The sequence below is a fragment of the Staurois parvus genome, unplaced genomic scaffold, assembly GCF_062004578.1.
Source record: "Staurois parvus isolate SC_StPar_1 unplaced genomic scaffold, SC_StPar_1.0 ptg000137l, whole genome shotgun sequence".
Classification (NCBI taxonomy): Eukaryota; Metazoa; Chordata; class Amphibia; order Anura; family Ranidae; genus Staurois; species Staurois parvus.
Window position 1 is genome coordinate 5958929 of NW_028317933.1, and position 14499 is coordinate 5973427.

Below are 14499 nucleotides of genomic sequence, written 5' to 3' on the forward strand. Positions count from 1 at the left end.
AACAATTATTGAAATTTTTCTTTCTGCCCCTGCTACAGATTTTCCTGTCTGGTGAAACCATTTTCGCAGGACAGGAAGTTAGAAGAAATCTCTCTAACAAAGCCCCAGATAGCAGGAAAAATCTTGTAATATTTCGAAACCTACTTTGCTTGACATACACTTTAACATTGCACTGATTAATTCTATTTGCTGTCTGTGGTGACCTAAAAAAAGCTTTGCTTTACATTTGTAAAACCAAAAAATGCTGTCCCCAGTATGCAGGCACTTAACATCTGTATCTCTTCTTCCAGGTTCCATCCTGTCTTATCCTTCAGATGCCAAGATTTGGAAAAAAGTTTAAGATGTTTCCTTATATATTTCCTTCCTTGGAACTTAATATCACCAACATGCTCTACACAAGTAAGTATGATTTTGTCTATAATTTATGCAAATATGACAAGAACTAGGGATATAGGGAACCCCCACCCTTCATATGATACACAGAATTTGATCAATTGTTCTAATAGTAACATCAGCTGAAATATCACAGCTTATATATCCACATAATGGTGCAGAGAGGAGGTATGCTGGCCACACACACCGCAATTCTCAACTACTTTGATGCAAGTTCAACCAAAAGTATCAAGGCAACCAGGGGCGGACTGACAACTCATGGGGCCCCCGGGAAATAGGGGATCATGGGGCCCCTGTGTCCTTGCCCACACTCAAACCACACCCAAAAAAGCCTATGAAAGGTACCAGGGGCATCTCATGGGGCCCCCTACTGACCCAGGGCCCTCAGGCAGTGCCCGAGTGCCCAAATGGTCAGTCCGCCTCTGAAGGCAACCAACTTTCAATATTTTAGATCATTTCACAGAGTCAATAGGTATACAGTAAATATTGGCAAATGGCATTTTTCTTTTGGTCTATTTGGAAATTAAAAACTGCTTGGAATGACCTGAAAAATGCAAAAACATCCATTGATCTCATTGTACAATCTCTGTATATCTCCTTTAGGTTCACCAACTATGCAGTGCATGGTTCTATCTAAGCAAATCATTAGTTTATATACAACCAGGTAGACCCTCAAACCGCATAGTTTTTAGAGCTTGGTCCCTTTCACAAGGGTGTTCCATATGTCCGTTTTTCATCTGTCTGTTTACGGATGAAAAACGGACACCCATGTATTTCTATGGACTAATGGATGTAAATGGATGATCATCTGTTTACATCTGTTAATGTCTGCATCCGTTAACATCTGTTTTTTTGAACGGAAGAAAAGCATATTTTTTAACAAAAAAACGGAAAAAAACAGATGTAAACTGATGAAAAACTGACGTAAACTGATGAAAAACTGATGTGAACTGATGCAAAATTGATCCATTTTTTCTTGGAAAAAACATGACAAAACTGATGAAAAAAATGGAACGCCTATGTGAAAGGGGCCTAAGTATAGTCAAACTGTAATACACTCAGTCAACTTAATTGTCAGTTGGAATTAAGCTTTATGTTGGGATAATACAAACTCCTGTATGTTTTCATCTGTTTCACCTTTTTGGGAACCCACATCACTTTTGGCTCATTCACACCATGGTGCAGAGACATCAGTTTTTCTGAATGCGTTCTGCAAGGGCAAAACAAAATCAGTTGTTCTCTATGTGTCCTGTTCACACCACAACATGAGTATCACCTGCAGATTTTTTTTGTGTGCAGGAAACTCATTGATGTGCACATGAAAACTGATGCAAACTGCTGTCTCTGCATGTGAAATCTGCGTGTCGGTTTCCATCAGTTTTTTCTGCACCTATGCTGTGAATGGGGCCTTTCTGTCTTGGGGATACATAAGTGGAAATCTTTAGAAAGTAATTCTTTAGAAAGTAATAGGAAATCCCCCATTAGTTGTTACCAGAACAGATGTCTCCATTAAAAAACATCCCACCTCTTTCTGTTTTGGTGACAACTCTAATATTCTGTATGTTAGAGTTGTCACAGGTCAGGTGCAATGCTCTGGCCAATCACAGCACACGATGTCACAAGGGTGATAGATATTTAAGAATTGTCAGGCTCACGCAGTTGTCAGACAGCCAGGAGCCAGCATTGAGAGCAGAGCGTTTTTTTTTCTTTTTGGGGGGGGTCGGCGGTGGCAGCAGGCATCAGTTTTGACGTTGGATCTACTTCGGGGGACATTTTTTTATTTTTGTTTTTAATAAAGGACTTGTCAAAGACTGTCTCCTGTCATTTTTTTACACCATATTTTTTTTTTGTGAATGAGTAGTGTTACCATGTACCCCATACTCATTCACATGGGGGGGCCAGATCTGAGGGCTTCCAGATTCTGACAAGCCCCCCGCCATGGGGGCATGCCATGGTTGTGGGGAAAAGGCCCTTGTCTCCATCAAAGCACCCCCCCCCCATGTTGGGGGCATGTGGACTGGTATGCTTCAGGAGGAAGGGGGGGGGCGCTCGCTCACCCCCCCCCCCCTTCCTGACCTGCTGGGCTGCATGCTTGAATAAGGATCTGGTGTGGATTTTGGAGAGGACCCCCACGCCATTTCTAAAAAAATTTGGAGTGGGGGTTCCCCTCAAAATCCATACCAGACCTGAAGGGCTTGATATGGATGGGGGGGGAACTCCACAATGTTTTTTGTGCAAAATTTTTATTTCCCGGTAATTCTTTTTACATTCAGCTGTCAGAGGGGAATCCCACTGAAAACTGAAACATTAAAACATGTTTTCATGTGGTATTTTAGTAGGCTTTTTTTAAAAAAAAAATGCTGTGCAGTATCTTACCGCATACTCGGATGTGTTATTTTACTGCTTAGTAAATTGTCCTGGTTCAAAGTTCATGGTCAAACTTTCATAGGTTTGAATGTTCGACCATGAACTGAACAGGGTGGTGTTCGGCCCATCACTACTCACTGTAATGGGAACAGGCTCAAATGGTATTGGCAGCAGTAGACCATGCATTAGACAGGGAAACCCATGAGCTGTCCAAGCAGGTTTGTCCTGCATTCCTATTCAACAAAGTAATAAACAAACATGCAGGGGACTTTGTACAGCAAGTCTATAGTATAACACAAAACATCTGTACAACTGTGCCATTAACTAAACTCAAGTCAATTCCTGACCAGGGGCGGACTGACCATTTGGAAACTCGGGCACTGCCCGAGGGCCCAGGGCCAGTAGGGGGCTCCATGAGAAGCCCCTGGTACCTTTTTCATAGGCTTTTTTGAGTTTGGGCAAGGATACAGGGGCCCCATGATCCCCTATTGCCCGGGGGCTCCATGACTTGTCAGTCCGCCCCTGTTCCTGACCAACATAGTACCCACTAATGGGTTTCCCAAAACAAACATGCAGCTTGTGCACCTTTTTTAGGGTCACAGCACTGAAAGAGAGAAAGCCCTGAGCATCAGTCAGCTTGAATATATAAAGCCCTGTGGATGGTGATGACTAATAATGAGGTTTGACTACCAGGTAAGATGTGGATCTAGGAATGGAAGCTTTGTCCCATCCAAAGCTGTACAAAACCTCCGGGCCCCAGGACCTGTAACAGAATGTATTAAGACTCTGAAAAAAAAAATCTGTTTTCTCCATAAACCCTTCAAACCCCTCACCGAATGTAAGTGAGAAACCTAAGTGACACATACAGTATACACTGTCTCCAATCCCGTCAACCAGTGCCTCACAATTCCCATTTTGGGATAGTTTCCCTCTTTTGAGTCCTAACCCTCTGCACAAATTTTCAAAGCCTTTGAAAAGGGGGAACAACTTAGTGAACTTACAACATGTTGGCGTGTCCTCTTCAACTTACAAGAAGAGATAAAAGACTTTTTGTTTGTTTGGTATGGCACTCCTCTCCTTTTACATTTCTGATGGTCTGCACCCAAGGCCTCTCTGAGTGACCCACTATAAGCATAGGAGCTGCCCAACCAGTCATTGTTCAACCACACACCACCTAGTTCCTTATACTGTATCTATCCATCATATGTATTCTTTTTTTTTCAACAGGAAGCCGAGTTTGTTGTCTCTGCCTTAGTCCTGCAGAGTATGAATGTGTTCAATGTGTTGCAGACCCCCTCACCACCGATGGCAACATCCGCCAGTTCTGTCAATATTGTGAAAGGCAGGTAAGCAATATCGAGCGTCGGTGTATGCTGCAGTGGAATCAGCAAGGCTATTTACTGGTTGTTGTCAGTCAGGATACACAAGGACCCTCTGGGACTGGGGCCATTTACTGTATACTTCATTTTATTTATTTATTTCAGGTACTTACCGGTATATAGCGCCATCAATTTACGCAGCGCTTTACATATATATTGTACATTCACGTCAGTCCCTAACCCTCAAGGGGCGTACAATCTAAGGGTCTCTAGGTCACATTCATATACTAGGGCCAATTTAGACAGGATCCAATTAACCTACCAGCATGTCTTTGGAGTGTGGGAGGAAACCGGAGTTCCCAGAGGAAACCCACGCAGGCACAGGGAGAACAAGCAAACTCCAGGCAGGTGGTGCTGTCGTTGGGATTCGAACCAACGACCCTAGTACTGCCATGGTGTAACAATGTAGATCAGCAAGCAACACAGTACTGCATATGTTATGCATTTGTAAATTAGAACTAAGTACTTGGACTCCAACCTTAGTTCTATCTTTTTGCCACCCCATGGGAACACAATCTTGCTTCTGGGCTTCTGTAAGCCATTTGTTTACTTAATTTCATCTGGTAATTTTGCATGTTTCCATTTATAGCTCTGTAAGTCCATGAGACTTTAGTGCAGTGAATTGGACTATGGTGTCACCTATATCTCTAAATACAGCTACAATATAAGTATATTGAAAAAGAATTACAACCAGGGGCGGACTGACCATTTAGCCATTCGGGCACTGCCCGAGGGCCTGGGGTCAGTATGGGGCCCCATGAGATGCCCCTGGTACCTTTTTTAGGCTTTTATGGGTGTGGTTTGAGTGTGGGCAAGGACACAGGGGCCCCATGATTTCCTATTGCCCAGGGGCCCCATGAGTTGTCAGTCCACCCCTGATTACAACCACTGTTTATCAATGTATACATTACATACATTAACAACATTTGTCAACAAAAATCATTGATAAAACATGTTTTTCTTTAATATTTCAGACTTGCGTTAAGGTAGAATTTAATATTTTGCTCCTTTTAACCCACTGCAGGTTCATTCACACAAACAGATGAGTGACCACAAGCCTGCTAGGCTGGAAACCCAAAGTGATGCGCCAACCACACGACAAAAACTGGAGTTGTTGGCAGTTCTCTGCATCAAGACCAGCCACTTTGTCTCCTTTGTTAAGTATGGACCAGGCAAACATTCTTGGGTGTTCTTTGACAGCATGGCAGGAAAAATAGGTATGTGACATGGATAACCGTGTTGCTATTCTTGGAATAAGCCCATACGCTATACAAGTGTTTACACAAGTAGCAGTGTATACCCGGGTACAACTGTGCATAGTCATTTATGTCTATGGAAGAATGTATGCAGCATCTGGGCTTCTTGTTAGGGGGAAATTTACGTTGCATGAACTCGAACCATTGCAAGAGCCACTTGGAAGTCTACAGCTCCCATCTTTCCCAGCTCTTTATTGACTATGCTTAAAGTGGAACTCCAAGATATAATTATCTAATCTTAAACCTGCTCCCACCCCCTTTAAACACCTATACTAACTACCCTGTAGAAGAAAGATGAATATACAGTACTTACCTATTTTCAAGCAGCTCTGATACAGTCATGTGATCGGCTCCCCTCTTTCAGCTAGAAGCAGCTTTAAGGGAGAGGAAGGAGTGCCAACAATAGATGGACCATAGTAAGTCTATGGATGACGTCACTGCTCCATTCCAGCCATTGTTGGGGCTTTGTTTCCTCTCCCCTGTAGCTGCCTCTGGCTGACACGGGGGAAGGGGTGGTGATCATGTAACCAGACAGGAGTGTCCTGAGAATAGGTAAGTATACTGATCTTTCTTCCAGAGGATAGTTAGTATAGGTGTTAAAAGTGGGGTGGGAGCAGTTTTAAATTTATTTAGTTATCTCCCGAAGTTCCACTTTCATCTAATACTGTGCTACAAAAAAGTACAACTCCTTCCAAACTGTTTTTTTATTTTGGTATTAAAACGGGATGGCTTAGAACCCTTGTCAGGTTTTTAGCTCTGTGTCTCTGTTGGTTGGATTGGGGAACATTAAAGAGCAACTTTAAGTTAAGATGCCCTTTAAATCTTACCCCCACCCAACCCTTAGAGTGGAAGTCATTTACATAAAAAGCCCTTCAACTGTGTTCCTAAGATGTTCACTGTGCAGCCTTGCCTAGCTCTGCAAAGGCTTTGAAGAAAAAAGGCCAAGCTTGTGCCCAGCTTCTGCTACATACAGTATGTACCCTACCTGCCCTGTACATTCAAATGACTGGGGGCCACCAAAAGTATGGGTACAGCCAGAGATAAGAATGGAACAATCAGCACACACTCACATTAGGAGTCAAACATGGAAAAAAAATTGTTCTTAAAAACACTTTCAGCACTTAGTCCTGAGAACCAGTAAAGAGGGACAGAAAACCTATTACGTATTTACAGGGGTGTATTTATCACAAGGCAAACAAGGCATATGCCTAGGACGGCATTTTTCAGGGAGGGCAGCACTGCCCCTTGGAAGAAGGGATGGAAGAAGGGGCACATGCGGCTTGGGGACCTGGTGGGTTCCGAGAGATGCTGTGGGTTTCATGACGGTGTATGCACAGCCTGACTCTCATTCCTGGGGATGTCCGGAGCTGTGAAGGTGAATGTCTTTCTCTCTCTCGCCATGGGGGATGGTGGCTGGTGTATGGGGAACAATGGTAGTGGAAGGCTCGGGTGGAGGGCAGGGGTGCTCTTGGTCAATGTCAGGCTCTTTCTGTGGGGGAGGGGGGGCAATTTTTGTGTTGCCTAGTCCATATTTCCAAAATATTTGTAAGCTGTATGCTTCATCAAGGCATTCCATGTCTCCATGTCTAACCTACAGGAGTACCTGTTCTGGATCATACATGGCAAACAATATAGTAAATAAAAGCAAGCCTGCTTGGAGGTTACCCCACTCCTACATAGTCTCATAAAAAGTCCCAGCCATTAAACACGGATGGCTTAAACACTGCTTAGGATATACAAGTATAAAGGAGTTAAATAAAGAATATTACTTACAGCAAGACTTTCTAAGGTGAACAGGTATTGCTGGAGTTGCACAATCAAAAATGTTGTTACAGCATACCTAATCCTTTGATTGGCAGAGATAACAAAGCAGTATAACCTTACCATGTATTATGGATTAAAGCAGAGCTGGGAAAACAATTGAAAACTGTGTTACAGTGCTTATCCTATCACAGTAAAAACTAGATTAATACAGGCAGTTTGGGAAAAAACATGGTTAGCTAAACAAAAGGTTGTTTTTAGTTCTATATAATTGTTTTGTTCAACTTTTGTTGGTAACAGCCAACCCAATGAGCTTGTCTTAGCTGATAAAGATCTGATCTGATGTAATTATATAAATAGCTACTTCCATGTGTAATATTATTATTATTATACAGTATTTATAAAGCGCCAATGGTTCGCTCAGCGCTGTACATTACAAAGGGGGACAGAACATGTGACAGAACAATACCAATACAATGCAAAACATGAGGGGATCGAGGGCCCTGCTCTTTCGAGCTTACAATCTAGGAGGGAGGGGATAGTGGTACAGGAGGAGATAGCTGTGGGGGATGGAGTGATAGGAAGAGTGGAGGAGGTCGGCAAGTTAGCAGGGGGTGGGGTAGGCTTCCCTGAAGAGATGGGTTTTCAGGGTGCGCCTAAAGGAGAGGAGAGTAGGTGATAATCTGATGGGTTGGGGCAGGGAGTTCCAGAGGATGGGTGACACCCTGGAGAAGTCCTGGAGGCGGGCATGGGAGGAGGAGACCAGGGAACTAGAGAGAAGGAGGTGTTGTGAGGAGCGGAGTGTGCGTGCTGGGCGGTACTTGGATATTAGGTCGGTGATGTAGTTCGGGGCAGTATGGTGGACAGCTTTGTACGTCAGCATTAGGATTTTGAATTTGATCCGTTGCGCAATCGGAAGCCAGTGGAGGGATTGGCAGAGGGGGGTGGCAGAGATGGAGCGGTTGGAAAGGTGAATGAGTCTGGCAGCCGTATTCAGGATCGACTGAAGCGGGGATAGCCAGCGGCGAGGCAGGCCAGTGAGGAGGGAGTTGCAGTAGTCGAGTCGTGATATGATGAGGGAGTGGATGAGCTGTTTAGTGGTTTCTGGGGTTAGGAACGTGCGTATTTTGGCGATGTTGCGGAGGTGGAGTCTGCACGAGTTTGTTAAAGATTGGACTTGGGGCTGCAAGGATAGGTTGGAGTCCAGAATGACACCAAGTACTCTGGCCTGCGGGCGGGTTTGATGGTGGCGTTGTTGGATGTGATGGAGAAGTCAATAGGGGGTGGTGTCCGGGCTGGGGAGAAGACAAGAAACTCGGTTTTGGAGAGGTTCAGTTTAAGGAAGTGGAGCGACATCCAGTCTGATATGTCGCTCAGTAGGTGTGTGATTCGGGCGTAGACCAAGGGGGTAAGGTGGGGGGTTGAGAGAGAGATTTGTGTGTCGTCGTAATATCCTAGTTTATGATGGCAGTGTCTGTATCACCAGGTGGTTGTACATTTTTCCTTAGGCACTATAGACATTTGCAGACCTTTGTATGATTATTGCAGATTAAGAAGTATTAGGCCCCTTGTGCATGGGGTGGACTCATTTGATTAGATCAAATGAGAGGTTCGAATGACAAGTCTGTGTCCACCCAGTTTATAGAGAGCAAACACGGAGCAATCCCACTCTGCTCTATGAACGGCCGAGTGTAAATGGACTTCGCCCTACTGCCCCCTGATCCACCTAGATCGGGTGTCGGCAACCCGCGGCTCCAGAGCCACATGCGGCTCTTTTTCACCTTTGCTGCGGCTCCGGAGCACACTGCCCACCAGGTGACAGGCAATAGGGTTGCCGTAGCTCAGTGGTCGGCAAGCCGCGGCTCTTTACACATTTTAATGCGGCTCTTCTGTGTGCCGGGCGCCCGCTCTCCTCCCTCCTCTCGGGCGGCCGCCCCAAAAGTCAGGACTCTGCAGCTAGCCCAGCAATGGGCAAACTATGGCCCGGCGGACCTTTTAATCCGGCCCGCGGAGCGTGGCAAACATTGGCTGTCAGGATGTAGGCGGGGCAGCGTGACAAACTCCTCTCCTCTCACAGTCCGCCCTGAAAACCGGAACGGCGCGGGAACACGGCGAGAGGAACGCGCAGAGCAACGGTAAGTGAATTGACACAATATGGGGAATGAATTACTATAGGGGGGATGAATTACTATAGGGGGGATGAATTACTATATGGGGGATGAATTACTATGGGGGATGAATTACTATATGGGGGATGAATTACTATATGGGGGATGAATTACTATGGGGGATGAATTACTATATGGGGGATGAATTACTATGGGGGATGAATTACTATATGGGGGATGAATTACTATGGGGGATGAATTACTATATTGGGGATGAATTACTATATTGGGGATGAATTACTATATTGGGGATGTATTTTCAGTTTTAAAAATGTGGCTCTCAAAATAAATTTCAATCGTAATTTTGGCAAGATTTGGCTCAGTTGAAAAAAAAGGTTGCCCACCACTGACCTAAGGCTATGATTGTGATTATGACGATACACTGTGGCCCTGATTAACCCTTTGCTTACTGGGCCCTTAAACCCCCTTCATGACCAGAGCGCTTTTTGCAATATATGCAGTGTCGGATTTGTTTTAAATGTTGCAATGGTTTTGCGGCTCCCAGTCTTTTTTTCCCTTCGGAAACGGGTCCAAGTGGCACTTTATGTCTTAAAGGTTGCAGACCCCTGACCTAGATGGAAGCGGACAGATCCCCCTCAGCTTTTTTTTCTAATAGCGGACCGGATCCGATTGGAGGTAGGTGGGTGTAAACAGACACAAGGTTTACACCCCGTCAATAGGGGTTAATGAAGGGTTTGATCAGAAAAAAAATGGACAGGTGGACCTGACTGGACCTTTCGTCCGATCAGGTCCTCTCTGTCTGCGACCACTCTCTATAAACTGAGTGGACATGGACCTGTCATCTGCCCTCTGTGCTCCAATGAATAGAGAATCTGTAAGCTGATCTCCTGCTGATCGGAAAAGATTTCACACAGAATCCACAATGTGTGAGAGGGCCTTTAGGCATTCAGGCTACATAGGGCTTAAAAAATTAAGGAAGACCTTGTGGGTCTACCACAGGCTAGATGAAAAGGTAAAGTTCAGCCTATAGCTTATTGCTTCCTCTTTGTTAATGCTGTGAAAAGAGTGAAGATACAGAGGGGAAAATTGGTGCTTCATGAATTTGTATTCAAGTCATATTTTGGGAAACAAGGTAACTACAAAAACTCTCTCCTTCTGAAAACTGTATACAAATGTTAGCTAATAGTAGATAGTCACATTCAACTGGATTAATTTTTAGCATATCCAAACAACTTCTTTGGCTCTTACAGGTGTCAGGAACATGTCCCAGCATTGATATCCACAGACACCTTAACCCAACCACCATGAAATGTGTCAGGGTAGATGTGGATTGTCCAAGGATGGAAGGTGGAAAAATTGTGGAACCACCCTGTTCCCTTTACATAATACTATCACGGTTGTTAGAAAATATGCATAGGTTTTAATCCCATAATTGATAAGGATGAGGGTGTAAATTGTTGTCAAACTGCCAGGGTAGGGATTTTAAAATAGCATGAAGAAGACAGATGGTGTCGAAGGCCCCCACTTCACACCAAGCAAGGGATAATGTAATTAACACAAGATGGTTCCACAACTTTCAAAAAAAGTCTGTTGCTTACAGACCTCAAGAGCTCAAGCTGAATCATACACATAAACAAATGAGTGAAAGTGACTCACTTCTTATCCAACGGGTTAATCTGAGGTTTCTGTAAGACAAAGTCAGACTCAAGCCAGACAGCTACTACTTTGCTGTTTTGTTTGGTAGTCCATATTGCTCTGGGAAAACATACATTCATCGGCCGTTCTATTAGATACACCTTGCTAGTGCAAAGAAAAAATCTCCCACATCATTACACCACCACCAGCCTGAACCGTTAGTACAAAGCATGATGGAGCCATGCTTTCATGTTGTTTGTGCCAAATTCTGACCCTACCATCTGAATGTTGCAGCAACCAATCTGCCCATTCTCCTCTGATCTCTGACATCAACAAGGCATTTTCGTCCACACAACTCCCGCTCACTGGATATTTTCTGTTTTTCTGACCATTCTCTGTAAACCCTAGAGATAGTTGGGCATGAAATTCCCAGTAGATCAGCAGTTTTTGAAATGCCCAGACCAGCCTGTCTGGCACTAACAACCATGCCACGTTCAAAGTCACTTAAATCCCCTTTCTTCCCCATTCTGATGCTCGGTTTGAACTTCAGCAAGTCATCTTCACGATATCTAGATGCCTAAATGCATTGAGTAGCTGCCATGTAATTGGCTGATTAGCAATTTGTGTTACCAAGCAGTTGAACAGGTGTACCTAATAGAGAATAGTTGAAATTTTTTTTTACGTATAATGTTTTCAATTGTTGAAATTTTCCCTACACTGCAAATGCAAGTGAAATGGAACCATTTTATTTTGTTTTTTTTAACAGGCAATGGAATTGGTGCAAATGTCCCTATGGTTCGAAACTGTCCACAGCTTGGGGATTATCTGTCAATGTCAGAGGAGGAATTCAGTGCTTTAGACTTCACAAAGATGGACAACCTATCTAAGAGGTTTTTCTCTGATAAGTATATGTGCATCTACCAGAGCCCAGAATGCAGCAGGCAGAGCGGCTGATGCCCCACATTCAGCAATAAAGAACAATCTGGACAAACATGCTGCACTGAGTTCTAGTGAACATACAAGCTACAACAATATCTGAGCTGAAATTTCAACTGAAGCATTCGAAGAGCTTTGCAGGCAAAACCTGCAGGTGGACTAAAAACAAACTGGATTACAGCAGAGTTTGCATTTAAAAATGACATTTCAGTTATTTGTTGACTATGAAGAGATATACCCACTTAGTAAAGGTTTGTGTTCTACAAACGTATTTTGCTGTACATTGATTTGTTTTATTATTATTTTATACCATTGCTCGAAATGTTCCTCCCTCTGTGATGCAAGCCAACATTTAACGTAGAACTCCTCTTAATTTTTGTTTAAAATAAAAATGAATAGTTCAGAAAATGTACAAATAAAAAATGTAGCCTTTGCTGCAATAATCCCAAGGATATAACGAACAACCCTGGGTTATTTTCACTAACCAAAAAAAAATCATTGCATCCTGATAGAAGATGTACACATCAATTACAATGCTAGACTTCAGTAAAGGGGCACTTCTGGTCAGATGTACCCCTATAGTTACACTTTATACAGACATAAAGTGGGTTGTCTCCACCCAAAATTGGAAAATGACCAATCAGACTAAATACCCTAACAGAATAAAGAAGACAATGGGGGTTATTTACTTAATCTGGAGGGTGCATAATCTGGTGCAGCTCTACATAGACACCAATCGGCTTCCAGATTTTTTTTGTCAAAGCCTAATTGTTCACGCTGAAGTTAGAAGCTTTTGATATTGACCAAATACTTATTTTCCACCATAATTTGCAAATAAATTCTTTCCAAATCAGCCAATGTGATTGTCTGGATTTTTTTTCTCATTTTGTCTCTCATAGTTGAGGTCTACCTATGATGCCAAATACAGGCCTCTCTCATCTTTTTAAGTGGGAGAACTTGCACAATTGGTGGCTGACTAAATACTTTTTTGCCCCACTGTATTTGATCCCTTCCATGGACCTTACTCTGGTCAACTGGGCAGTTACATCTGTATCCAGACATTCAAATGTCTGTTCAGACCTCAGAGTTATTTAGTAAAACAATGTTGTGTGTGGAAGACGAATAAATCTTGTGTAGTATAGAGCAACCACCATATATTCAAACCCAACTAAGGTGCAGCTTTGGCAAAAAATAAAGTCATTCAAAGTTTAATTTCAGGTCAGTTAATCTCGTCACTACTACTGGCCCTGCTGCTGCACTTTAAGCCCTGACAAAGATGGATTTCATTTAACCGTGAAATGCGTTGGGGAGTTTTGGCCTATGTCATCTTGCTTATAAAGAACTTTTATTTTGGTCTCCAAGGGCTAGTGGGGTGACTCTATAATTATGTTTTTTGTCTTAGGACTTGGAGAGCCTGGTGAGGCCCTCAATCATATGAGAGCTGTTTTACCAGATCCATTGAACTTTACCAACTAGATTCCATTATCAGATATCAGATAAGGGCCTGCTCACACCAACCCAGTCTGCTGCAAGGTGGTAAACATACCCATTGGTTCATTTGAGTGGGCTGCCAAATGTGCCGCCATGAGTCAAAAGTCGTGCATGTAGCAATATCTGCAACACATGGTAATGCAAGTGCTCTGAGAAGGTGCGTTGGGGTGCCATTGAGGATGAATGGCACGTTGTCACACCAACACCCATAAAGCAATGGTGTGAACAGAGAAAGTACTATATGGAAAACTAAGCAGAAGGTACTCAAGGTCGGAAAGCGAGGTGCAAGTCCAGCTCACCACAGGAAAGTGTCACTCACAAAGTACTTTATCATATGAGTGACGTGAAATAAGACGTTTTTTTTCAGTGATGTAGTGTGTTTGTCAATTTTTTATGAATGAATAAAGAACCTTAGCATTGGCTGTTGTGCAGTCATCAAATTATTCAGTATCATGATTTGTCCCATTTATGACACTAAAATTACATTTTTATTACAAAGCATAGAAAAGATATTTACATATTAAAGTCTTTGTTTGTTTTGTTTTTTTTAAATGTATCATACACTCAAACCCCTTTCACACCTGAGCAGCTTGTAGTTCAAAGCTCCAAAAATGCTCAGAGGAAAAAAAAAATCAATTATTCTCTATGGTGGTGGTTCACATCTCCACTCCAAGATGCCTGAAGCCAAATGCCTGAAGCTCATAAGTTTTTTTTAGCTTTGATTGGGGCAGATTAGTGCATTTCTCAAGCAGCTGAAAAGCAGAGACACACAGCAACTGTCAGGAGTGTGAAGCGGTCCTGCTCCTTCACAGCTGCTGGTCTCATTCCAGCATCCTGGTTTTGGCTGTGATACATTCTCCCTGTCTGTCTGTCCAACTACAAGGTGATTGATGTGGCCAGTCTCTGGGTGGAGACCAAACCTAATTTAAGCCAGCCAAGCCTGCAGTCTGCTTGTGATATTGCATTTGTAACACATGCTCTAAGCTCCCTGTTTGTCTGCCCTGTCTGCTAGTTTGGATTCCCCTGTTGATGACCTCTAATCAGATATTGATTACTCTCTGAACTCTGCCTGCATTTTGACTACGGATTTGACCCTGACTATTCTTAACCTTACATAGTAAAAGATAGGCGCACAGAAGAAAGATTCCTTTT

At 43.2% G+C, this 14499-nt stretch overlaps 1 protein-coding gene across 1 annotated transcript in view; it reads left to right on the forward strand.

Annotated features, from left to right (window-relative positions):
* Positions 1-12709, forward strand: part of LOC149465777 (ubiquitin carboxyl-terminal hydrolase CYLD-like) — a 46690-nt gene extending 33981 nt beyond the window's left edge. The window contains exons 8-11 of the mRNA XM_089673441.1: positions 291-399; positions 3988-4106; positions 5164-5356; positions 11687-12709. Coding sequence (XP_089529567.1) covers positions 291-399; positions 3988-4106; positions 5164-5356; positions 11687-11874 — 609 coding nt within the window. The 3' untranslated portion in view covers positions 11875-12709. The remainder of the gene's footprint in view (positions 1-290; positions 400-3987; positions 4107-5163; positions 5357-11686) is intronic.
* The last annotated feature ends 1790 nt before the right edge of the window (positions 12710-14499 follow it).